The sequence below is a fragment of the Lathamus discolor genome, chromosome Z, assembly GCF_037157495.1.
Source record: "Lathamus discolor isolate bLatDis1 chromosome Z, bLatDis1.hap1, whole genome shotgun sequence".
NCBI lineage: Eukaryota > Metazoa > Chordata > Aves > Psittaciformes > Psittacidae > Lathamus > Lathamus discolor.
This window is the reverse complement of record NC_088909.1, coordinates 23,858,751-23,885,456: the sequence shown is the minus strand read 5'-3', so window position 1 is coordinate 23,885,456 and position 26,706 is coordinate 23,858,751. Positions and strand designations below refer to the sequence as shown.

The following is a 26,706-nucleotide window of genomic DNA, read 5'->3' as shown; positions in this document are numbered from 1 at the left end:
TATTTAAAATATTAATTCCTTCATTTCTTGAAGCCTCAAAAGCTTTCTCACAGTTGCACGATTGAACAGAATGCATCTAGTGCTTGAGTGGGACTGCTGTGCCCTCAGGAGTTGAAAGCCTCAGGTCTAAACGAGGCCAGTGCTAGCATACAACTTGATCTTGGCTTGGTATGATGGTACAGTGAGCTGCTGAGGGGGAATGCACATTGTGTGCATGCAGTTTAATGTAGGAATAGCTAATTTGCTTTAGCTTCAGGAGAATAAGGTGTGGATTTTTGTTGTTCACTACTTCATCTCAACATTGGATGTGTGGTGGTTTAACCTTTATGCTGTCAACTAGATTTGCACTGGAATATTTAGAAAGGGTATATGATAGTGATGTGAGTTCATGGGTTGGAGTTGAAGTTACGACCATCCATAAAAACTGAAAATAAGTGATTTTTCACTTTGATTGTTTGTTGGTTCCACCACTGCCATTCCAAGCTGCACACCTCTAGATACCTCCAGGTCTGGAATGGAAACAGCAGACTTCAAGACTAAATACAAGTCTTGCTGGTTTTCCAAACAAGACATGAGTCTTCCCTGACAGTAGGGTGAGCATCCTGCAGTAGAGTTTCCAGGTAGTTAGTATGATGATTTTAGGGTGATATTCTTTCACTATAAAATCCTGTAATACAAGCGGAAGTTATTTGATTTCTGCATCTGCTCTAGGTTAGGCTAGTATGTGACAACTGTGGATGTGCAATCAATTCAACTTTTTCTTTCGTAAAGAAGTAGGTTTAAGTTGTTTGGTGGTTGTGTTTTGGTTTTTAAATCCATTGTACTTGGATGGCTTTTTAATTTGTGATCTGTTTTCCCAGAGGCGTGACCACACTGGGTAAAACTCCTTCAGACCAAGCCATGTGTTGCAAGTACTAGTGGAGCACTTGTGGTGGTGACTGATGCCAGATTATAGATCTCCTTGGAGAAGTTCAAATATAAGTTATGTGGCAACAAGTCTTTGAATTTCTAGTCAGTTTGCAGGGCTGCTGAGCTTGCTGTTGATTATTAGGTGGCTGATAATCATAGAATCCTAGACTGGTTTGAGTCGGAAGGGACCTTAAAGCTCATCCAGTTCCAACCCCCTGCCATGGGCAGGGACACCTTCCACTAGACCAGGTTGCTCCAAGCCCCATCCAACCCATTTTAAAATGGAATAGGTATGTTTAGCTCATCTTTGGCCTCACCTTTGAATAAAGTTGAGATTCTGAAGTGCACTTGAGCTGGCATGCAGCCAGCATTAGTCGAAAGTCAAAACTCACAGCGTGCTTTTGGGGTGCACTGTCCCACCAAAGCTCCTCCTGCTGAACCTTTCCTCTTTCAAAAGCTATAGAGCATTCTGTTCTCAGCAGGGACAACCACCTTGCCCACTCTCTGTGCTGTCACATTCTGTGCTCCACAGATGCCAGCCATTTTCTCCCACAGGTAGTTCTGAGTATCTAAGCTCTAGTGGTTCTTGGTTTGTATTTTAGTTTGGTAGTTGAATTAACCACCCTGAAAACTTGTATGCTATCTCCTGTTACACCATTGGTCTAATAAAATATATTTGCTCTTCTGTTAAGTCTGGCCAAATTTGTGTAACCCTAATACTGCTGGCCTAGGGTTTGAATCCACTTCAGTTTCCATTTGTATGAGTAAACCTCAAAGCAGCCAGAGGCCTAAAACATGAAAAGAGCTTTCTTGTCTGATGCACAGAAAGCTACGCCTGGTGATACTTGATGTGGAGAGCTTGGTAATAATGGTGTTTTGCTTCTTTTAAGAATTTGTCAAATATTAGGTATGTAAGTAATTGACATCTAAAGGAAGCCAAAATAGCTGTCATGTCTTGTGTCCTAAACCAGAATTTCACCCCTTTGCACATTCACAGTGCAACACACACCTGTGGTTCAAGGGTTCCTGGTCAGAGATTGCAGAGAGGGTCTAGTGGCTGGCAGATCTTGATGTTTAGCAACTATAATTTAGTTTGTTTGAAGTAAACTCGGATCTTGAAATGTAATGTCATATTTTTTTTAGTGCAGTGTTCTGTTTTGAATTTTAGCACATTTCTTCAGTCTTTCAGAGAGAGAACAGGATAAAGAAAATTGCTGTCTTGAAAAGCTCAATGACATGGTAAAGCAATCATTTGTACTGATCCTGCATGATCATCTGCCTGGACTGTTGCACATGCTGTATGTCTGATCCCTCTAAAATAGAGGGACTTGTGTTTGGAAGTGTGGGATGCCCTTGAGCTTCCAGTACCTACCCTGGGACCTGCAGGCTCTCACCACTGTGAAATAATCATGGTTTGCATCTTGAAATTGCTGCAGGCTCATAGACAAATGCCAAGTGTACTTCACCTTTAGTGACAGGATAGAAGAGGGAAGTAAGTGTGTTAAGCAAAGAGCTAGTGAATTAACTCCCATTGTGTACCATTGAGACGACACTCTTCCTTAGAGTGGCCTGGGGATGGTGAAATACTGAGGAGCTGAACAGATAAATCAGTTGATGTAAGGCACGTGCAAACAATCCATATTAACATGTCAGTTGTTTACAGTAAATGAGATTAAGTTGAAATGGCAAGTGCTTGCCAGCTTCTTTAGCTGATGTAATTATTGAAATGTGTGAATATAAGGTGGTAGCGATTGATCAGTTTCATTCTCCACTTTTGTATGCGAGTTGTGACTTCACACTGAAATAACTCTAGAAGTCTCTGAATAAGAAGGAATTTAACCAATTGGTATCCAATTTTTTTATTTACAAGTCTGGAATACACAAGTGAGTTTTGTCCTACTTTTGTAAAGACAAATTCTGGCCACTTGAGAGGATCTGTGTTTATTGCTGCCTAACACGGAAGCTAAGTGCTATGATTATTTCTGTGACCTTTCTGATGATGGCTTGTTTTTTCTTTTTTTTTTTTTTTAATAGTCTCTGGTGAGGATTCAGAATGGGAGACAAGCCTATCTGGGAGCAGATTGGGTCCAGCTTCGTACAACATTACTACCAGCTTTTTGATGCAGATAGGACTCAGTTAGGAGCAATATATGTAAGTATCTACGCAATGGGGGCTTGGGCGCTCTCCCATTATCTGTCCAGGTTTTCCTTCAACAGACCATGTGGGAGCAAACAAATTTTATAGCATGTGGGAATGCAGCAGAGAGCTCTTAGATTTACTTTGCACTCCTGTATCTACTTCACCTGAAGGTTCAGTGTTCTGCTTTAGTGGTGTAATCCAAGTCAATTGAGCTTTTGTCACAGATTCCAGGTAGGGATGTGGGCCAGTCATTTTTGCTGTGAATTGCTTGAATTACAGATTGAAGTACCAAGCCAAAGACTTGTTCTGCAGTTACCCCCTGCAGTTGTTTGTCAGGAAAATGCTGCAGCTACTTCTTTCCTCTGTTTTGCATGTGTCACTACCTATAATGAAATACTCTGTTATTTTTTTATGTAATTTTTTAATCTGTAAGGCTTTGGGATAGAGGAGGAGTTGCTTTTTATTTTTGAAGCAGTTGCTCCCAGATTCTTGATACAGCAGTGGCTGTGAAGGTAACCTGTAGCAGTGAGTCAGGTGAACACTAATTACGTACGGTGTGAAGCTGAGTGTTTTTCAGGAAGAGCAGATTTCCTCATCAGCTTCATTTTTGTTGTCTGCTGCTCTTTGAAACATCAGGAAGGTCCTGCATCACTGTGTGCTCACCAGCTGATTGCTGAGGTGGATTCAGTAAGGCAAGTTCTGGGTCCCCTCTGCTTTTGTGGCTTTCTATACCTGAACGCAATAATACTTGAAAGGATGGCCTCATTCCCTGGCCTGACTTCTCAACTTGTCAGCATCAGGTTGATGTCATGTAAGATGTAAGTGGCATCAGCCAGGGGATCTGCCGTGTGACATCAGGTTATACAATCTATCTTCTCCTAAAAGGAGCATGTCCAAACTCAAGAGCTTGGGGCTGTATTCAGGGGCTCTTCATGCTGCTTTTGGTTGCATCTGTGACCCTGAAATGCTTCATGCTGTGGCCCCTGGTTCCCTTTTTTCTTTTGGCTCTTGCTGCACTGTGTAGTTCCTCCTGATGATACGTGGAGGACCAGAAGCTTTTTCAAAGTGGTTGTGATGTTGTGCAGGTTCAGCACAGTGTGGCTGGAAGAAGTGGCTTTTTGATATGGTGTGAGTCAAAACCAGGCCTTGAAAAGTCTACCAGAGAGCATGCAAGTGGAGTTCTTAGGAATCTGCCATTTTCTGCTGAGGCATTCAGAGCTTCACTGAGAGTTAAAAACTGGATGGGAAAGAGTTTGGAGTTGTGTTCCTGGAGGTATTTAAACTCACAAAGGTGGAAGGAATTCTCATCTGTGATAGGGTGCACAACAACTTGGGCTATCAGGTATAGGGTGAGGATGCTGTTTGGAGATGGCAGCAGGCAGACTTTGAGATCAGTGGAAACCAATTTAAATGTCTATTTGCCATGGTTTAAGACTGGATTTGAAAAGGCAGACCTGTGTCAGGGATTGGATGTTGTGACTCTGGTTTAAACAGAAGATCCTAAGCTGAGCAGAAAGCTTCTTGTCTGTTGCTGTTGCACCTGACAGAGCATGCTCAGAACACCCTCCCTAATATCCTGGAAGTGCCTGTGAGCTGAACCACCTCAGTCACTTCATGCCACGGAGGGCAGTCTGTTAGAAAACCTTTAGAGGCACATCCTATGTTTCTGGGTGTGAGTAGGATATACAAATTGGTATCTGAGAGGAAAAAAAATTGGTTGAGAAACTCATTTTGCCAGATTTCTTTATATGTTTTTGTCTTTCTACATGCTTGACTTCATGTCCATAGGTTTATTATTAGTTTTTGTACCTTTTAGATTTGTTTCTGAGAGCTAACTTTGATCCAAATGCTGAACTTTCTTTGCTGGTAGAATCATGATAACAAAATTTAGTCTATTTAATTTCTAGTTGATTATTCCAGACTTTTTTAGTTGCTCTTTATAGCTTCTTTCTGTCTTCCTTGGAAGTAGTTTTCAAATAGCTGGATCTGAAGGATCTGTGCCAAGTAAACCAAGTCCCTCACCAGGCTTGTTTAAGGGTTACCCAAGCAGGCTGTTGATTTTTGTTTAATTTTTTTTTCTTTTCCCCCCAGATTGATGCATCATGCCTTACGTGGGAAGGACAGCAATTCCAGGGCAAAGCAGCTATTGTTGAAAAACTCTCTGTAAGTCTGTAATCCTTCCTGAATGCTTTGGGAAACAGTTCTGAAGACTCTTAAGTGAATGGCTTCTGAAAATTTGAGTTAGACTTCAGCAGTTTAAAAATATCAAATGTGGGACTTGTACTTCCAACTTCTGGTCTTCAAAAAACGTTATCTGTGATTAATTCTGTGTAGTGTGGTGTTCCACTGTGGGCTCTATTGGTGGAATGTTAACTGACTCCCTTAGTATGCGAGATTGTTTTGTGACTGTAGTTACATTTGACATTGTTAACTTTTAAAGAAAGTATAGTTCATAAAGTGACCCTGTGATCTAGAGGAATAAAAGGTGGTTTATGCTCTTTTAAAGCATACCAAGGAAGTAGCAATAGCAAACTTATTTGGATCTGCCTGTGACAGGCTAAATGGTATTACAAGGAGCCATTTGCTTTCTGGTGCATAAACTGCAAATAATTTCTACAGTGGAGAGCCTGACTTCTCAATGCATCATTTCTCAGCTGTTCAGATGTGAGCAGTTATGGTTATGACTTTGAAAGCAGTGTTTCCTCTTCAGCAAGTTACAGGAAGGTGTTCCATAACTCCATAGAGACTGAAATTCTGTGTTTGTTTAGTTAAACTTCTCCAAGTTTTATTTTTTTGAGTAAATACATGCTTCTGTTATAAAACTGGGTGTACTTACAAGTTGTCATGAAAGTTTCTTTCTCTCGCAAGATGTGGAGGGCATGCTTTAGGTCAGACATTCCGCTCAGAGCATGGTATATCAGGCAGATACACCACTTTTATTGCAGATTGAGAAGTCCTTAATTCGGATACTTGTCTTGTTGCACAGCTACTGCCCCTGTGTTTTGGAATCGCTGCTTTCATACAGGACATCTTGAACTGTGAAGGCTGAGGTTTGCCCTTGGGTCTGTGTTTTAGATGCCTGCATTGCCTTTGAGAAGGGCATTGCTGGTGCACTTGTACCTTGCTACAGAGTGGGAATTAACACTTGATCCTTCTTTCTCAATTGGTGCTGGACTTCAGAGTTGTTTCTAATAGAGTGCCTGTCCTAATCAGGGGCAGCCTGATTTTCATCGAGCATTTCAAGTAATTATCCTGTAGTTCTATTAACCTCCTGCACCAAGGAGGAGGCTGGGTCAAGTAGCTTTGTTGCCAGGAGTGAGTTTCAGTCACTCAACTTTATTCTTGCAGAATTTCTCTTATTTCTCTTTCTTCAGTGAGGTTTCAGCAGTTTTGGTAGTAAAAGCACAGAAAAGTTTTAGTGTCAGAGAACACAAAAGCCTTGGTTGTTGTGTGGCTTCTCACATGCTAGTTGCTTTTTTGTAGTCTTCAGATCAAGAAATGCTTCTCTCCAGTACAGATGGATGTCCATAAGCAGTCATCCTTTTGAGGTATCCTCTCTCTGTTGTAAAAGTCGGTGATCTCTCCTGTCAGGTAACCCTACTTTTTCCAGTGGGATTTTCCCCACTACATCACCTGAGTAGCTCACTTGGCTGGCCAGCCATTGGGGTCCTTTTCTCTGAAGGGGACAGTCAGGTACTTGAAACAGTCACTATCTTACCCAGCCTTGTCTTTGGTTCTTTGTCACCATTTTGTAGCACTCTTGATTCCAAAGCTGAAAAGTTTTCTCCCCCCCGATCTCACCTCTCATTTGCATCTTGTCACACTGAAAGCTTAGTTCTGGGTACAACCACATTAATTCCCTTCATCCCTCTACCTTTTCAACAGACTCTTCTTGCAGGATATCTTCAACAAGAAGCTCTTGTGCTGAGGTGAAACCAGGCTTCATAGTACTCTTTCCTCAAAGGAAAGGAGTGCAATGCTCCAGCCTATGTCTGTAGAGACCATATGGGCACATTGCACATTCAAGTTTGGGATAGTGACCCTGGAAAATACACTGCAGGTGGTTCAGGGAAGAGTGCTCTGGATTTTTTTTTTTTTTTTTGTTCCTAAATGTCTATTCCATATTACAAACCAGTTGGCTCACTTTGCAGTTCATAGTAGGCTGGGATTCTTCTCTCAGCCAACACTGCAGGCTTTAGTGAGTGTTCTTGAATAGCGTCCCTGTGATTAGAGGGCTGTTCCCTACACTTCCTTTGCTTCCCCAGGTCCTCATCCTTCCACAGTTTCTGTGTTCTCTCTTATCTAAGGATTTAGCTTGCTGGTACTCTTCCTAGCGCCTTCAGCTTGTACAGGCAAAACTGCACTTCACATTCTTGACACTAGGACTCAGGTCTCCCATTCTTCTACCCTAGGCCTTCTAGGAAGTCTTTCGGGCTCCTTCTGCTAGAATGAAATGCAGAACCTGTCAAAGAACGTGGTTAGGTCTGCTTGAGCCTGTTAACAAACAAGGAAAGTGAAGCAAAGGCATTGAAGTACATTCTGAGGTTTAAATGACCACATGCTGCTGTCCTCTGCAGTGCATGGACTCTGGGTTTTATGGTCTCTCAGAGCTCCACTGTGCTGAACTGCCACATCAGCATTAACGCAGCTTTTGATAGAACAGTGCCAAAATGTCATTTTTGTGACAGGACTCTGAGCTTGGAGTCTTCCATGGCTGGAATATGAGAGTGGTTTTGGTTGAACGAGAGGAATTGCACCCCAATATCTGGTGGTTTTCAGTGTATGTTCCTTGCATGCATAACTCCAGACACACTTGCACTGGCTACATGAGCATTACGGGAAGAAAAAAGGGGAGAGATGGATATGTGGATTTCCAGTTTTGGAAACTGGTTGTGGGTCAACCATGTTTCCTTTCTCTTCATAGCCACTTGAACAAAATAGCTGACGGGGAGTTGTCTGGTAAACCCTAATACAGGATCATACAGTCTTTGAACACTGTTCAAAGCATTATCTGAATGCGTTTGTGCCTTCATCATGTGGACTTTCAGCTTAGACTTGATCTGAAACTATTCAGGCAGTGTAATTAGACGAGGAAAAGATGCTGTTTACTGTATAGGGTGACATTATTTCATGTCTCGGTATTTGAAAAGCACAATTGTTGTGATCAACCCAGCCTGAGTAGTGCTGAGTTACAACAGTACTGCCAAAATAGTTAAATGCTTCATAGTGTTGGATTTGCTTGATCTGTTTTGTCATCGTGCAATGACTGTACACTTCCTTATTTTGCTTTCTTTTCATTGCAGAGCCTCCCTTTCCAAAAAATACAACACAGCATCACAGCACAAGACCACCAACCTACACCTGACAGCTGTATACTCAGTATGGTAGTGGGACAGCTTAAGGTAAACTCCTTCCATGACAGGTTAACAAATGCTTATGTCACAGGTTTTATTTTTAGGATTCTAAATAGTCTGAGCTCTGAAAACATTAAAATGCTATCTTGGGTGGGGAAGGAACATCAGTAAGCTTGTATTGGGGCATCATTCTCCTGCTCTTCCAGACTGTCAAGAAACTGCCCATCCCTTCAGATAACTACTATTAGGTAAACCACCTGTAATTTGACAGCCCTGTGTTCCTGCCAAGCAAAGTGCCATGGTTTTTACTGTGCATGCAAATATCAGGAGCTCTGGAAACATCAGTATTTCCCTTACTCTGATGCAATGAGGCTTCAGTGTCTTCTATTGTGTTTAAAAGCATTATTACAGTGTTCTTGGATAATATAAGCACATCTTGGTTGATGTGCTCTTTGATGTAACATGTGCATTGAGCTGTGGCTTTGCAGACACTTTGTTAGCTGTCAACCCTTCAGCAAGACCATGCTTTTTTATTTGTTATCACTGTACACAAGAGCACAGTCCTGGTGTTAATGCAGTGCAGTCCCTCTGTGGTCAAAACTGGTTCAACTATGGGAGTGTGGCCTCTGAGATCAAACACTCACTGTTTAAACAGCTGTTTCTTTGAAGAAATCAGATTATTTTTCAGGCTGTAGTTTGATTACATTGTGGTTTAAGTTATTGTTGTTCAGTTACACAGCTGAACTGTGTAAGCTGACCTAGTCCTGTTCTTTTGAGGACATGTTGCATCTTATACCAGGGTCCCAGATTTGTAAATTGATAGGACTACTTATGAAAGAAATTGTTGTGGAATCTGCAAAAAATATCCTGTATGTGAAGTCAGCTGAAGGCAGAACTTGCTCACAGTGGGCAGTGATTATTTACAAAGTGTGAAATTACATAACAATAGTTAAAATTACCGGAGGTAGTTTTGTCAAGGTTTGGTCCAGCCATGCAGTCAAGTCAGGACCCTAAAGCCATCCAGTCTCTAGAGTTACTTGATCCCAGTTTCTTTTAAAGTGGCTGGTTAGGTTTCCTTTTCCTGTTAACTCTGAATGGCACCTTCAGTATCAGGATATTCAAACTTACACTGACTGAACTGTTAACTAAGCAAATGTAGGACTGAAAGTCTGAATTCCTCCTAATTGTTTTGGCCTGAGCAGTTGAGAGGACTGGTTCCAAGTATATTGCATCCATTTCTAAGCCTAACATAGATAGCTTTGGCTCTCACCACAGCTGCTCCTCTTCCTAGCTGGAAGTTGGGTTCCAGCTTTCTTGTTGCTCTGTCCCACAGGCACACACTCTTAAGGAAAGACAGGCACACATGGCCATGGAGCACTAAATTGCAGGACAGGCATGAAGTCAGACATGCTGAGCTCATCTGTTACTGTCTTGGGTGTGCTCAAAACTCAGTGATGAGCCCAAGACTTTTTGACGCAGTGTCTTGGGTTGTTCATATCTGCATCTGGTTTTGCACTGTCATGTTTCTAAGGTTGTTGCAAAATCATCGAGCAGATTGCCACTTGCAACAGTGGTTGTGTTGAATCGTGTGTCAAGATACCCAAGTTCTGAAAGATTCTGTAAACCTTTTGAGTTTTCTTATCCTTTAGTATGGTTATTAGGGTTGTAGATGCAATCTGGCAGCTTTCCATAAATACCATGAGTTGGAGTAGTGCTGTTTTTATTCTCTGAATAACTTAAGCTTCTTGATATTATCCAGAATAATTCAGGGATCATGTGTTAGTGCATCTGTGTATTTGGAAAGAACATAGTGGATGAAAGTATTCCCATTGTCATGATCAAATCTAATTTGTTTGTGAGTTTTTAGTAGGAGAGGCAACATTTTTCCACTCTTTTACGTGTCTTTAGTTTGAGCTTTAGAAAGCACATTTTCAGCCTCACCAGTGCCCAGTACAGGGCAATCACTGCCCTGGCCCTGCTGCCACACTGGTGCTTATACAGGCCAGGATGCCTTTGGCCTTCTTGGTTGCCTGGGCACAAGCTGCTCATGTTCAGCTCCATCAATCAGCACTCCAAGGTCCTTTTCCATAAGCAGCTTTCCAGCCATTCTTCCCCAAGCTTGGTGTGTTGCATGGTGTTGTTGTGACCCATGTGCAGGACCTGGCACTTTGCCTTTTTGAACCTCATCCCACTGGCCACAAGCCATTGGTCCATCCTGTCCAGACCCCTCTGCAGAGCCTCCAGCAGATCAACACTCCCTGACAACTTGGTGTCGTCCACAAGTTTACTGAGGTTGAACTCAATCCCCTCATCCAGATCTTCAGTGAAGATGTTAGACAACACTCTGGCCCTAACACCGAGCCCTGAGGAACACCACTAGTGACCAGTCACCAGCTAGACGTGATACCATTCACCACCACTCTTTGGTCTCAGTCATCCAACCAGTTTCCAGCCCAGTAAAGAATCCACCTATCCAGGCCGTGAGCAGCCAATTTCTCCCAGAGAATGCTGTGGGAGACAGTGTCAAATGCTTTACTAAAGTCCAAATAGACAATGTCCACAGCCTTTCCCTCATCAACCATGTGAGTCACCTTATTGTAAAAGGAGATCAGGTTGGTCAGGCAGGACCTGCCTTTCATGTACCCTGGCGTTGAACTCAGTGCTCAGTGGGCCTGATCCTTCCATTTTCCCACACTTGCTTTTGATCTTCCTTGGAATCATCTGCTCCATGACCTTCCCTGGCACTGAGCTCAGCTTGCCAGGCCTGTAATTCCCTGGGCCTTCCTTCCTTCCCTTTTTTGTAGAGGCTTCATGTTGGCCAATCTCCAATCCTCTGGGACCTGCCCAGTAGACCAGGACTGCTGATAGATGATGGAGAGTGGCTTAGCAAGCTCCTCTCCCAGCTCCTTTAGCACTCTTGGGTGTAACCCATCTGGCCCCATAAACTTGTGTAACTTATAAGTGGAGCAGGAGGTCACTAACTTGTTCCCTACTGGATTATGGGGACTTCAGTCAGCTCCCCATCTCTGCCATCCAGCTCAGGGAACTGAGTACCCCGAGGATGGCTGGTGTACTATTAAAGACTGAGGCAAAAGCAGCATTAAGTACCTCAGCCTTTCCCTCATCCTCATTCACTAGGTTTCCCCTAGTATGCAGGAGAGGATGGAGTTTCTGCTTTTGTTGCTAATATATTTTAAAAAGTACTTTTATTTATCTTTTACGGTAGTGGCCAGATTTAGTTCCAGCTGTGGCTTTGCCTTTTTAACTTTCTCTCTACGTAACCCAACAACATCCTTGAACTTTTAGTGGGGTAACTGTCCCTTTTTCCATAGGTGATAAATTCTTTTTTTTTCCTGCATTCCAGCACTATCTCCCTTTTCAGCCAGGCTTGTCTCTTGCCTGCTGGTTTGATTTTTGGCACATAGGGACCGCCTGCTTCTGCACCTTAAAGATTCAATTTTTGAAGAGTGTCCAGCCTTCCTGAACTCTTTTGTCCTTCAGTAGCATTTCCCAAGGAATTCTGCTGACCAGTGTCCTAAACAAACTGTAGTCATCCCTGTGGAAGTCTAAGGTGGAGGCTTTGCTGACCTTCTTCCTGACTTCTTGAAACATTGAAGTCAGTCATTTTGTGATCACTTTGCTCAAGACATGCTCATGACATGAGCATGAACCTCATTGTCATAGGTAGACAATACTTGTGTGACTACATCCACATTGACAGCCATTTTAATGCATCGTAGTGCTATTCTAGATGTAATGCTGTAACTGGGAATAACTGGGTTCAGTTAGTGCCTTGTAGTGAGTGGTTCTTCTGTAGCTCCAGCTGAACAGGGTGCACTTCAACACACAAACATGGAGCTGCATGCTTACTTTTTTTAAAAGTTGCTTTCTTAATGGTGTGGTAGTTCAGCTCACACCCATTGGTCTTGAGAAAAACTGAAGAGAAAGTTGCACAAGGGAGGGCACTTCCAAGACCACCAGTAGCAGAAGGGAAAAACCAAGCTTACAGTTATCCTTTCCATGGCCCTGTGAGCCAGATTCCTCAAAGCCCAGTATAATCAATGTATATGCTTTTGAATCCTCTGCTGTTTTCTAAAACATGCATCATTTTATGTAATGAAGGAGCATGCAGAATGCTTTTAATAACTAATCTAAGAAAATAATAATGCTAAAATACCCGTGACATTCCCTTTCTAATAAGTCTTTATTGGCATGATATTGAAATGGATTTTCTGAGGCCTTAGTTGCTTGAGTTCCTAGTCCTGAAAATTCAGTGGAAACTCATTCTTAAGTCAGCTGGGCACATCTTGCATTTCTTTATTAAACCATTATATTTTGATATTGTTTGATTTTAGGGGGAGGAGAAAAAACTCAAACCAAAACAGAGGAACCTTCTACTCTCCCTGCATATATTGTGGGGTGAACTGCTATCAAATTGTCACAAAGCCTCAGCTCTCTTCTTAACTGCACAAGAAGAGTTCTGAAGAAATCACAGGTGTCGTAGTTTAAACCAATCCACACAGGTTGTCCACTCACCTCCCCCCCCCCCACCCCGACCCTCCCCACTCCCGGAGGGATGGAGAGGAAAATCAGGAGAATGTAACTCCCACGGGCTGAGATAAGAACAGCCCAGTAACTAAGGTATAACACAAATCACTGCTGCTACCACCAATTATAATACTGATAAGAGAAAATAACAAGAGAATACGATACCACCGCCGAACGAGTTCGACCCCCCCGAAGAGAGAGAGAGCCTGCCTCTTCCGGGTAACTCCCAGTTACCTCTCCGGGCATGACGTGCTGTGGTATGGAATACCTCTTTGGCTAGTTTGGGTCTGGTGTCCTGTCTCTGCTTCCTCCCAGCCTCCCTCGTCCCCAGCAGAGCATGAGACTCACAGAGTCCTTGGCCAGAATAAACATTACTTAGCAACAATTAAAAACAATCGGTATTATCAGCTCTCTGCCCAGGCTGGAAGTCAAAACACAGAGCTTGCACCAGTTACTAAGAAGGAGCAAAACGGCTCCTGATAAACCCAGGACAACAGGGCCAAGGACTATTACTTTCAGACCCTGTTTGTTTTGCCAGAATACTATGCCTTAGGTAAACCTGCGGGTTTGAGTTTTAAGCCTTTGGCCTTCCCTGTTAGAGGGGGATTTAACTGGGGTCAGTTGAAATCATTACTGCCATGTGGCCAGGTCAGGATGTGTATCTGTTCCAGCCCAGCATGCTAATGCCAGTATGAGCTGTAAATTAAAGCAACATATTTTGCAGCAAAATAATCATCTGCACTGAGGGGACTGAGCACAACAGCTTCTTGGAGATGATGTTGGAGAATAATAGAGCATCTAAATGGGGTGCATGTTACTAGCAAGGATCTTACTGTAATTCTCTTATGTTTTATTGCTGTTCTTTGTCTGGGTGCATGTTTGCTTGCTTCAAGTAGGAAGAATAAGCATCAGTTTAAACTTGTAGGTGTGAGTTTTATTTGGTGTGACCCTACTTTGCCGGCGTTCATCCAGAATGTTACCCAGTGTGTTTCACCTCGTAACGTATTTCTCCTGTCATGCTCAGGCAGATGATGACCAGGTTCTAGGCTTCCACCAATCATTTTTGTTGAAAAGTTTTCAAGGTGCCTGGGTGTGCACCAACGAAGTCTTCAGGCTAGCCCTCCACAACGTCTAACCCTCTGCCTTACCACTCTTCCATGCAGTCCTCGCTGTCCTGGTTGAGTAAGAAGTGCTCTCTTCTCGCTCTTGTGTCCCTTGAGCTCGGCTGAGAAGCATGGTTGTGGCTTGTGCCTTCTCAGAGCAGCCTGGCAGACCTGTGGCTCTCCCACAGAGTGTGAATTTTGAAGTGGTTGTTGCAGAATTAATTGTGAATAACTAATTGTTGTGGAGTGTTTCCTAGCCTTAAAAGGGAAAGGCGGTTTGCAACTAAAATCACTGGATGGTTTTGTAATGCATGCTGAACACTTAAAGCAGTGCTTAAAGCCTGTTAAATGAGGCTTAGCATTTGAAAGAACTGCTATCGTAAGTAATTAGCCTTTCCTTTGAGATAAGGATAGTTGCAGCCCTACAGTTCCAGCAGCAGATGCTGTGGTGTGCTAGTGAAAGAGTAAAACTGTCTCTTGCCGGAGAAGAGAAGAGCTGTGCAGCTAAACTTGGGTTGCAGAGTAGTGTTGCATCTAGTACTCTGACATGACCCATGGCTCTCAGAGCCAAGAACTTTCTACAGTTTGAGCCTGCAGGTCAGAAGGGAGGTACTAAAACTGGACGTAGTCAGAAAGCTGCCAAGATTGTCAGTGTTCTACACACGGATTGTGGAGCTGGGAGAGGAGGGACTAAGGGCAATCTGCCCTGTAGGTGGAAAGTAACTGAGTACTTAACCTGAAAGCAAATTGTTCTTTGTGGTGCCAGAGAGTATAACAAAGGACAGTGGTTGCAAACCAGAACTTGGGAAGTTCAGACTGAGCACCAGGGCAGATTCTCACTGGAAGGCTAAAAACCCTGGTGCCTGTACACCTTGTGAAGTGTCTGTGCTTGGAGGCTTGGAAGACCCTGCTAGACAAAGCTGTGCCTGATGTAGTGGGAAGCGTTCCTACCCATGGCAGGGGTGCTGGAATAGATGATCTTTAAAGGTCCCTTCCAACCCTGCTGTGGTTCTGGACACACTGCTGCTGGTAGTCTGTGATCATGCAGAGCATGAGGCTGGCCTAGAAACCGGAGGATTCTTCCAATCTGCTTCTGCTTTTGTTTTAATTGAAGGATGTCATGAAAGAATTAGAACTACATAAAGGAAAGCTTCGTGGGGAAAAATAAAGCTCCTGTGTTTCAAGCCTTACCTCTAGAATGTAAGTTTTGAGTTGGACATAGCTGATTTTGGATGGGAAACTAAGGGTAAAGAATTTCAGTGATATTATCTGAGCTATGGTAAAGATCCAAACTAAAATGGGATAGGATTAGTCTATGCCTTCTAGAGCATCTCTAGTCACTCAGCTGTGGGTCTTTGCTATGTGTTAATAGGACATATTCAGAATTTTGGGAACAGACTATAAATAATTTACCTTAAATATAGTCTAGGATTTTCCTTGTTTTTTACAAGTATACTGCTCCTCTGTGCTGTGAAGATATAACATGAAAGGAATGAAGAAAGCAATAATGTGTCTGTATTGAGGAGTTTGCCATCTGAACAACAGCAAGTATTTGAGGAAGAATTCCCTTTTAATTTTTTTTTTCATGTGTCCAGTCCTGAATTGTGCAAGAGAGTGGGAAATTCTCCTCGAGCCAAAGCACTGAGAGCTGCAGTGCAGCTGGGCTTAGCAGAAATGAATCAAATCTATGCTAAAACCACTCTGGTGGTGGTATCTTTTTTCCAGAGGCATAGTTTTAAACTGTACTCATGTCAGTAATGACATGCTCAAATTTGGTATGCAGACTACTTAAAAAACTTGTAATAGATGCCCCAGTGACCCGAGAAGACCATGGGGCAAATGAGAGTATACTAAATGCTGAGTAATAGCTGTGATTAGAAACAATTCAAGCTGAAATGATTCTGCCTGCCTATTTTGAACTAAGGCATTAGAAAGGAGCTGACATGAATATGAATTCATTCCAACTTGGTCATGGCTACAAAGAAGACACTCTCTTTTTATGAGGAGTCACATGGAAAAGTAGGACCTTGTTTTTTTGTCTTTTGCATTAGCTTGAGAGCTAAAACCGTGGAAATTGCCCAGAGAAGCTGTAGCTGCCCCATCCCTGGCAGTGTTCAAAGCCAGGTTGGATGGGGCTTGGAGCAACTTGGTCTAGTGGAAGGTGTCCCTGCCCATGGCAGGGGGTTGGAACTGGAAGAGCTTTAAGGTGCCTTCCAGCCCAAGCCAGTCTGGGATTCTACAAGATGAAGGATAATGGGTATAAATTACTCCTGAAGAGATTCCAACTGGACACAAGGAAAATTTTTCATACTGAGAACAAGCAGCCACAGGCATAATCTCCCCAGGGAAGTGGTGGACTCCCCAGTGCTGGACACTGTTCATTTGGCTGGACAGGGTGCTGGGCCCATCTAGTCTAGATCGTGCTTTGCCTAGAAAGGTTGCACCTGATGATCCCCATGGTCCCTTCCTACCTGGTACTCTGTGATTTTGTGGTTAGTCAAAAGGGATAGCATTAGTAAGATGGTTTACAAAGTCATGTCATAGAACCATAGAATGGTTTGAGGTGGGAAGGACCTTAAGATCATCCAATTCCAACTTCCTTTCACAGGCAGGGACACCTCCCTCTAGATCTTGTCACCCAAGGCTCTGTCCAAGCTGGCCTTGAACGCTGCCAGGGATGGGGCAGCCACAGCTTCTCTGGGCACCCTGTGCCAGTGCCTCAGAACTCTCACAGGGAAGAACTTCTGCCTTGTGTTTGTGAGAAATGAGCTCACCTTTAGAAAAATTTAACTGGGGATAAAGTCAGGGGAGCAAAGGTTTATTTACAGTGCTGGGTGCATGCCTTCGTATCCTGCATGCACATTTGTCAGTACAGAGTCAAAGTTTCTTATAGTCAAGCCTTTTACGTATTCATAGGACTTTCAGGAAGATGAATCCCACCTCCCAGTGGCTGATGCAATCTTCATTCTTTCTTCTGCACATATCCAGGAGGGTCTTTTAAGAGCAAATTGATAATGGCCAGTAGTCTTCTTTGATATGGACTTTTGACCTACTTAACACCATGCATGTGCCTAAAGCCCTTATAACTTGTTCTGTTATTTCCAGACTAGATGTTGGTTTGATCAAGCATGCGTGCCATATATCCTGTGTCTGGCTGTAAAAGTCCCTTGTTCCTGTTTGTTTCACAGTTTCAGGAACTTACATTTTTCTCATCCACCTATGTGATTGTGCTTAAGCAGGATACAATGCAAAAACAAAGATAAAGCAAGCTTTTGCTGAAGCAAACTATTTATGTTTTTTATCACATATCTAACCTGAATTTCCCCTTTTAAGTTTAAACTCATCACCCCCTGTCCTGTTGATACAGTCCCTGATGAAGAGTCCCTCTCTGGCATCCTTGTAGGCCCCCTTCAGATACTGTAAGGCTGCTATGAGGTTTCCACGCAGCTTCTCTTCTCCAGGCTGAACAGCCCCAACTTTCTTAGCCTTTGATAGTACAGGCTGTGCTCCTGCCCGTGATCATCCTTGTAGACTCCTTTGGATTTGCTCCAGCAGCTCCATGAGCTTCTTACGTTGAGGACACCAGAACTGTACATAGTGCTCCAAGTGGGGTCTCATGAGAGCAGAGTAGAGGGGGAGGATCACCTCCCTTGACCTGCTGGTCACGCTGCTGGGGATACAGCCCAGGACACTGGTGGTTTCTGGGCTCAAGCGCACGCTGGAGCCAGCTCATGTTCCGTTTCTCATCAGCCAGCTCCCTCAAGTCCTTCTCGACAGGGCTGCTCTGAATCTCTTCTCTGCCCAACCTGTAGCTATGCCTGGGATTGCCCCAAGTAGGACCTTGAACTTCTGTGGGAATCGCCGGGAGACGAGCTCATCAGATGATGACCAACAAGTCTCGTTTATTGCTAAGCAGATGGATACTTATATACCTTGCATACAGAGATCATTGGCTCATAGCTTTTACATGTTACAAGATCATTGGTTTATAGCTTCTACATTTTTGCAGCTACACCGTGCACCCCCCCACCATCCTCCTTCTCATGCACTTATCACTTAGTGGTCTTGGCTGTGATTGGTCATAGTTTGTTGCTGTTTGCCGGTGTCCTTCATTTCCTCATTATCTGGCATGAGAGGTTTGCACCATGTTCTACACAGATGTCTTGTTTCAGCTCGTTGATGGGAACGTGACCTTTTGACCTTTTTCGACAAGCCAATCCTCCACAATTCCCCCTTTTTCTTTATAAAGGAATAAGGACTGAGTCAGCAGTCGTTGTAAACAAGCAGAACAACATTGCAAAGCATAACAAAGTAACAAACCCCCTATAATTATGAGACCTACAACAGCGAAGCAGCTTGTAAAGCAAACGTATATGCAGCTCTATGAAGTGAAACTTCTAAAGTCAGCTAAATATTTCTGAAGCGCTATAAGCGGGTTACATAAAAGATAATTTGACAGACTATACAAAAGGTCTTTGTTTCAGCTAACTCTGGCGAAGATGCCTTATAGACTGACAACTACCACAATACAATTCTACTGTAGGGTCACACTGATGACAAAAACTACAGAGTTATTGAAGCACTTGTATCACCAATCTCAGTTGTACCACTATATGCCTGTGGCCATGGACCGGATCTAGGAGGGCGACCGTGCTCAATGAAAGCTCTGTGTTGACTAGGGAGTTAAGTTCTTCTATTAGTGGTTGTAGCGATTGGTGCAAGCAACGCTCCTCCCGGGTCTGCGAGTCAGGGTCCATACACTAGCTCGGAGATGCCGTCACTGGAGCTTCTGCAACAGCCGGTCTTAGTCACTTGGATGGTACCCACAAGGGTCCTGCAGGAGCACAAACACAGGTGTAACCACGGCCCAGATATATTACTTCTGCCGGTCCCTGCCACAAATCTGTATTAGGATCTCGATAGTACGCCTTAAAAGAAGGCTTTATCTTCTGTTTGTACAAAGTGCTTAATAACCGCTGGAGTTTGTTCATCACCAAAGATGCATAAATAATGTAACGTAATTTCACCCATATAATCAGCATTGATGACACCTGGAACAATGAATAGTCCTTTCAACGCAGATGATCTCCCCAGTAGCAAGGCTAGTCTCATAGATTCTTTTAAGAATTCTGGACCTAGCTGGACTTGAGCCTCCTTAGTGGAGAACTGTCCAGTTCCCATCAGGTGTTGTAATTGCACCCCAATCAGGGGATCTCCCTGGCCTCGCTGAACTGCAACTGCCTCTTGACAGGTTTTCTGCCAATACATGTTCCATAACAACAACTGCAAAGGGGTGAGGATTAATTTCACAATACTTTTAATATAACAGCAAATCTGTTCCCCAAATATATGACAGCATCTGCCTAGTGGGTTCAAACTGAATGCCTGTAGAAAAAACAGTTTGCCTTAACTGAGATAGCAATTTCAATTTAAGGGAGACATTTCAGCATTTACTGCCTGACCTTGAGCGTTAATCTGGTACTTAACAGGAAAGGCGAGAATCTTTTCCTGCAACAATCAAAATCATTGTTTGACAGAGCCTCTCTCTGAATAGATTTGCAATCTGTCACCTGGATTCGCATTTGTCTACCTGTGCTCTGCAACTTTACCTTCCTTTCTTCTCTTCCCCCCTCTTTTTTTTTTTTTTTTCTCAAAAGTTGTTCACTCTGCTTTGCACGGCTACAAACAGCAGCCTGCTCGGCAGCAGCTACAGCTGCCTGCCTGCTTCAGCAGCAGCCATAAATACCTGTCAGCAACCACACTTTTGCCTTAACCCTTTCTTGCCTGAAATGTTAAACCACTACCTGTTAAAAACTTTTACATGAACACGATAACAAAAAAAATACATAGAACACCATCTGCTCTCATCACACACACACACACACAGACGTATGCATATGGGATCCCACAAGCACATTTCACACAACTACAATGTTTGAAACACAAAATCCAGACAATCATTACTCGCACTACACAGTCCCACGTACAGAGTGTGGCATAAGGACTCTGTGAAGACTATCAGGAAACCAGCTCCAACAAGCATCATCGCAGTGTGAGGTGGCAGGCTCAGCCCTAGCGAGCGTCCCCGCAGAGGCTCTGCCTCCCTCACATCGCATGAGGCTTGGGCTTTTATACTGATCAAAATGCACACTCATTCTGACATAGGTGGCCAGTCTATGTCAGAAGAAGTGGCCAGCAATATCTATAAAGGTTTCCAAGCATCAATAGAATCATAAGACATATTTGCTAACTTCTAGTACATGAGTATCACAGACAGACTGTATCAAATGAGTTGTATATGGGACCCCAAGTCCACGGACCACCACAGTCCTCTCGATACCCCTGATAAGGGCATACGAGAGACCTTTCCACCGCAGGTCTTGATCCAGCACATACATCACAGGGAAAGCACACAATACATCTGCATCCCACACCCATCTCGCTTCTCCCTTTACAGCTGCCCATTTATCATGAGGTTCTGGGGGATATAAATTAGGCTTCTTTTCCGGCTCCATGTCAAAAGGATCATCCAGGTCAGCATCAGAATTAACAGGCGTCAGAACTTCAGGAGCAGCAACAGCAGCCTGATGAGCACGCACAGGCTCTTTCTTGGGGTCAATAGGGTCCGGGTCAAAAAGACTGTCTTCATCTCTGTCTTCAGACTTTGCAGACGCGGCGGCAACTGGCAGAGGCTCAGAGGTGGCCAGGGGTTGGGGGGGGACACTGGGTTCCACAATCTCACTTTTTGACTTTAACATCTCTAAAATAGTTCTCCAAATGACCAACAAATGTTTCACAGTGTCACTGCCCTCCGTGGCTGCGTTCTTCGGAGCTTTCCCGATCCCTGCTGTCTTCCCAGACTTTTGTTTTAACAGGGTATTATATATAGCTTGCCAAATCTTATCTCCAAATTTTCGCCTTTCTGCTAATTCATGGACAGTGTGAGGGTTAACAAAACATCCCTTAGACTGTCCATAAGCTAACAGTCCCTGCAGCTCTTTCTGCAGGTCGATCCCTTTAACCTGCCGCTTTTGTAAGAAGGCAGTAAATAAATCATACGCCGCTTGCCTTTCCATACCTTAGCGCGCTTGTTGCAGCCCCTTCAGGTTTCGGAGGCGCGTATCGGCCGGGCTCGTCTATACGGTCACCCAGGGTCCGGCGCTTAAAATCCGGAGATCTTGGCGCTTTGACTGTCCTGTGGCTTTGATCAGGACCCGAGCAGAACTTACGTCGTCCCACCGTGGTGTTCGAGGGATCACGTCGGGGTCACCATTTGTGGGAATCGCCGGGAGACGAGCTCATCAGATGATGACCAACAAGTCTCGTTTATTGCTAAGCAGATGGATACTTATATACCTTGCATACAGAGATCATTGGCTCATAGCTTTTACATGTTACAAGATCATTGGTTTATAGCTTCTACATTTTTGCAGCTACACCGTGCACCCCCCCACCATCCTCCTTCTCATGCACTTATCACTTAGTGGCCTTGGCTGTGATTGGTCATAGTATGTTGCTGTTTGCCGGTGTCCTTCATTTCCTCATTATCTGGCGTGAGAGGTTTGCACCATGTTCTACACAGATGTCTTGTTTCAGCTCGTTGATGGGAACGTGACCTTTTGACCTTTTTCAACAAGCCAATCCTCCACAAACTTCGCTTTGTTGAACTTCATGAGGTTGGCATTGGCCACCTCTCCAGCATGTCCACACCCCTCTGGATCCTGTCCCTTCCCTCCAGCATGTTGACCGCACCAGACAGCGCAGTGTCATCAGCAGACTTACTGAGGATGCTCTATCGCAATGTCTGTGTCACCAACAAAGCTGTTGACACCACTCATCACCAGTCTTCAGTTGGACATTGAGCCATTGACCGCAACTGTCTGTGTGCGACAGTATCTCAGACTTTAATGTACAGCTCTAATGCTAACCAGTTTTCTTAAAGATTCCCTCATGGACAGAAACCTACCAACTATCAAGCAGCATTGAGGCCCTAGTGTAAAGCTAAAAGAGCCATAAACATACAGGTTTTGGTTCACAGGCCAGCTCTTCAGTATGGATAAGCAAGCATCTGTGCTTAGCAGCTGTAACAGTGATAATACTTGCCCTGAAATAGTTGGCATAACTGCTGCCATGTGCTAATGAGCAAGATGGATGGTGGGTTTAAGTCAGCATAATTGCTTGTGTTCATATTGTGCTGATTGTTAGGGAGTCTCTGCCTAATGCAAAGGAAGGTGTATATTGATGTGACACAAAGCTGCCCAGTTCATCACCTTGTGGAAGAGTGACTTTATTCACACTTGTCTTGCTTGAGGACTTTTCTTTTGTTTGTCTACTGAACACTTGAGTCTCTCGTACTTCTGGCCTTGTTGCCTTCTTAAATTCTGGCTGTATTTTCCTTGTTCACTTTGTACTTTATGGTTTTATAGCAATTTATCTTGCCTGTTCCCCTCACCCTGATTACAGTTTTGCAAGCCAGAGAGTTAGACTCTGTCGACTGTCGGTAGGAAGTTGTCCTGTAGCTGGATCATCTTTCTTGTCCTTCTCTGGCCTTTCCTTATTGTATAATTTTTCTTTTTTTTTTTTTTTTTTTTTAATATTAAGAAATGCATGCAGGATTTAGTATGTGGGTGTTCTTTGTGCACTTACTCACTTTCCTACTGCAACTAGTTTGGTTTGGTTGTCTGTTTGGTTCGGTATTCCTTTCTAATAATTGCTAACCTATGCTTGCCCTGATAGCTTTTGAGCTCCCAGCTGGTTTAAAAAACAAATAAAACCTGTCCAGCATGATTTCAGCATCACGTTCCTGAGAGGTCATAGCTAATTGGTTTTCCTCTGTGGATTAGCATACACTTACTAAAACTGCACTTCATCTACACCACTTCACTTCCTAGGCAGTTGTCACTGTGAAATCCTGGCAGTGGTTTTAGAGCTGAATGCTGCTTTTACATGCACTTGATCCTGCCAGTGCTTCGGCAGACCTGCTGGTTTGTGGTGTAACTGATGGCCTTAGCAAGTTGCTCCTCAAAGCTGAGTTGTTTCCCAGTAAATTTATTATTTATGTATTACTTTTTAAAGTAAAGATATTTTTGTTTGTTCTTTAGTCTGCTTTTTATGTGCTGCTCTTGGTGGAGAGCAGTAGAGCATTGTGAATAACTAGTCAGCTCTCTGACAGGCTGTTTCATGTGCTCCTCTTGCTGCTGCTTTTCAGTGCCTTGTTTTTTAATGCATTTTCCCCTTTTTCTGAAGCTAAATGGCCGTGTGCTGAAAGAAGAGAGCTTAAAATCTCCCAAAATGCTGAATAGAATTGTGAATGTGAATGACCACACTGTGATCACTATCAGAAGATTGTTTTGTAGCTTGGTCCCTTGCTGTTCAGATCATGTCCTGTTGTGTGATTTCCGGCTCCTCTGGAAGTCATTTCTGTTGTTTTCAGGCTTCAGTTCCTGCATGATGTCTCTGAGGAGACTGGTAAGCATTAGGTGGGAGAACTAGTCTTACTTTATGTTCTACCTTTGTAGTAAATAGCACATACAGCACAGGCTCTATGCTAGTGCATGCAGGTGAATTGTCAAAGGCAGGAGTTGAAGCTCTGCTGCAAAGATTCCCTGGGCTTGGAACACCTTGTTGCAGCTATAGCAGATACTTTGCTCCCTTTGAGCTGTTCCTGATGGCAGAGGTGGAAAGTACAGTGTTGCTGGCCAGCTGAACCTACTCTGGGAATTTCAAAATCCTCAATCAGTGCCTAGATCATTGAGGCAATATTGATACTGACTTCCATAGAAACTCCCTTTTGTCAACAAAGCACAGCAGCTAGAATCTGATTTTGAAGCACCCTGGCTTATGCCTGGTTCCCAGGCAAGGCCCAGAACAGATGTGTGATTCTGCACTGAGGCAGGCGTTCTCTAATCAGTGTGGTGAAGCTGCAGGAATGACATGGCCCCGGGTCTTCCAGAAAACCCCAACTCAGATCACTGCAGGAGTTCTGTGTCCTTAGGACCTCAGTGTTTGTCTGCAAGGTGTCCCTGGAGCAGAACCTCTGGTTGTATTAGTGTCTCTCCCAGTATTCTGCATCTTACAGCATGTGACATCACTGTGAACATCAGCTTTTCAGTTGTCTTACTGAGTTTTGGAATATATTTTGCAGTAAAAGAGCTTTTTGAACTTTTTTTTCTTCTCTCTGCAGGCTGATGAAGATCCTATCATGGGCTTCCACCAGATATTTCTATTAAAGAACATCAATGATGCCTGGGTTTGCACCAATGACATGTTCAGGCTAGCACTGCACAACTTTGGCTGAGCTGGCAACCCCGAAGCACCCCAGCTTTATTTTTGTTTGTTTGGGGTTTTTTTTCCCTTCTCTCCTCTTACTGGTATTATTCACACTCACAGAACATTCCAAATATCATACACAAACCTGCAGCACTGCAGAGTGTGAGCAAAGCAAGAGCTGTGACCTGCCCTTCTGCTGAGTTTACATTGTCAGAGATGAGTTTCTTGTGCATGATGTTTGGAAGTTAGACTTAGCTGCATTTGACAAGAGAAATTTGTGTTGTACCAGCATGCCTCAGAAAGAAGTAATAATGCAAAAGGTTGTTGTTACGTACTGACAAGATGCTCTATAACCCAAAGACATGAAAGAACAGCAGCCTGTACAGCCCAGATACTGATTTGTTCAGATGTTCCAATGCTACGTTACACAATAAAACCTTGAGATTTTCTTAACAGTTTAAATTGTTTTAATGAGTTGGATATGGAGGAGGTGATGGTACTTGCTGTGGATGTCCTGGGTCTCCCTGGTGTGGAGGTGTTACAAACTTAACAACTCAGGCTGGAGAGCACTTGACAGTTGTACCAGGAGAGGCAGTTCTGATATGCCCTTGGCCGTACAACTTCTTTCTCCCTCTTTCCCAGCAGCTTTTTATGACAAGACTTCTAGACAGGTTAGTTGTCAGCTGCTGGATTTTACCAGGACAGACATTTCAAATAACACTCAAGGATGCCAACAGTCACAGCAGCCTGTTAATCTTCATGATGGTCATTACGTTCACCCTCAAAGTGGAACAGGCCAGTGGTATTTTCTTTACAGGCAGGACATCATTTCACCACTGCCTTCCCACAGTTTGTATCCAGCTCTGAAGCTCTGACAAGATCTGTGCTCTGCGGGGTTTTCTAAGCATCCCTGCACTGTCAATGGAACCGGTTGGGGTAGTACAGCCTTTGCTGTGCGTGTTTCCAGGGCATAATCGGCTGTCATGTGTCCTCCATCCTGGAGATGGCGGTGTTCCACCACTGAAGGAATTTACTAATCACAGAATGGCCTTGGTCGGAAAGGACCTTAAAGCTCATCCAGTTCCAATCCCTGCCACCGGCAAGGACACCTTCCACTAGAGCAGGTTGCTCTAAGCCCCATCCAGACTAGCTTTGAACACTGCCAGGGATGGGGCAGCCACAGCTTCTCTGGGCAACCTGTGCCAGGGCCTCAGCACCCTCACAGGGAAGAACTTTTTCCCAAGATCTCATCTCAGTCTCCCCTCTGTCAGGTTAAAGCCATTCACCATTGTCCTGTCCCTACAGGCCCATGTCCAGAGCCCTTCTCCAGGTTTCTTGTAGCCCCTTTAGGCACTGGAAACTGTTCTAAGGTCTCCCTGGAGCCTTCTTCAGGTTCTGTCCAGCAGATGACGTGGCACAGGAGCAGAACTGCCTTCACTTTGCCTTCAGATCTCACTGAGCTCTTAAGACCCATTTTAGAAGGAATTAGCACACCTTGTGGGACTTGCTTTTAAAGTTTATGACCATGGTATTACCCTTTTTTTGAGGAAAGCCTGGAAAGGGGCATGCTCGAGCCAGTTGTGATTCAAATCTGCCTGCTTTGGCCTTTGAATTGGAACAGAGCTTTCTTGGAAGCTGATGTTAGGACCCTCCTGCTCACTGTTGCAGCATTCTTACATGTTCTCAATTTTAAATTCAGAACTTCTGTCAGTGCTGCTAAGCTATAAAAGTTGTGTTCAGAATTCCTTACCTGAAGAGATCAGCTGTTTCAGTAGAAAGAGGCTTTTTGTGTGGTCACTGCTAAGCAAGGATCCTTGTGCTGGGGCTGTATTTCCAAATGAAGGCTGACAGAGGAGGGAGGACCTAGGAACCTTGCTCTGCAGAAGGATCTTGCTTTGCAGAAGGATCCTTGCTTTGCAGAAGGATCACAGAGCAGAATGCTCTGTGACATAAGGTTATTCCTCCAAATAACAAGCTCAGTAAACCAGGAGAGAGCTTGCTTAGAAGTCAGGTTCAAGGAATGATACACAGGGCAGGTTTTAGTTTTAGAACTATCTAAAATGAGATTCTTTTAGGCCATTAAAAGCTCAAAGCAGTTTTCCTCTGGAATTGGCCATGTAGTTCGTTCAGGGGTTCTTTCTCCTGCCTGTCTCCGCACAGTCACTCCTGGCTCCTTACTGGGATGAGATAAACACTGCTGTTTCTAAATCAGTATTGGTTAATATTCTTGACACCTACAGGTCAGTTTTGAGGCCCAGTGTATTTGCTGTCTCTTTTTGTTTCTGGTGCCTGTGTTTAGTGCCAGCATTAGGTCGAGTCCTGGTAGTCCCCTCAGAGCTGGTTGATCTATGATGGGGGGTGGCCAAAGTGGAGGAGGCCTCAG

General features: G+C 43.9%; 1 protein-coding gene across 5 annotated transcripts in view; it reads left to right on the top strand.

Annotated features, from left to right (window-relative positions):
- NUTF2 (nuclear transport factor 2) overlaps positions 1 to 24,785 on the top strand; it is a 35,172-nt gene extending 10,387 nt beyond the window's left edge. For all 5 annotated transcript variants that reach the window (XM_065662774.1, XM_065662775.1, XM_065662771.1 and 2 more), the window contains 4 exons: positions 2,944 to 3,061; positions 5,141 to 5,212; positions 8,353 to 8,451; positions 24,238 to 24,785. In XM_065662774.1, the coding sequence (XP_065518846.1) occupies positions 2,963 to 3,061; positions 5,141 to 5,212; positions 8,353 to 8,451; positions 24,238 to 24,351 (384 nt within the window). In that variant the 5' untranslated portion in view covers positions 2,944 to 2,962 and the 3' untranslated portion in view covers positions 24,352 to 24,785. The remainder of the gene's footprint in view (positions 1 to 2,943; positions 3,062 to 5,140; positions 5,213 to 8,352; positions 8,452 to 24,237) is intronic.
- The last annotated feature ends 1,921 nt before the right edge of the window (positions 24,786 to 26,706 follow it).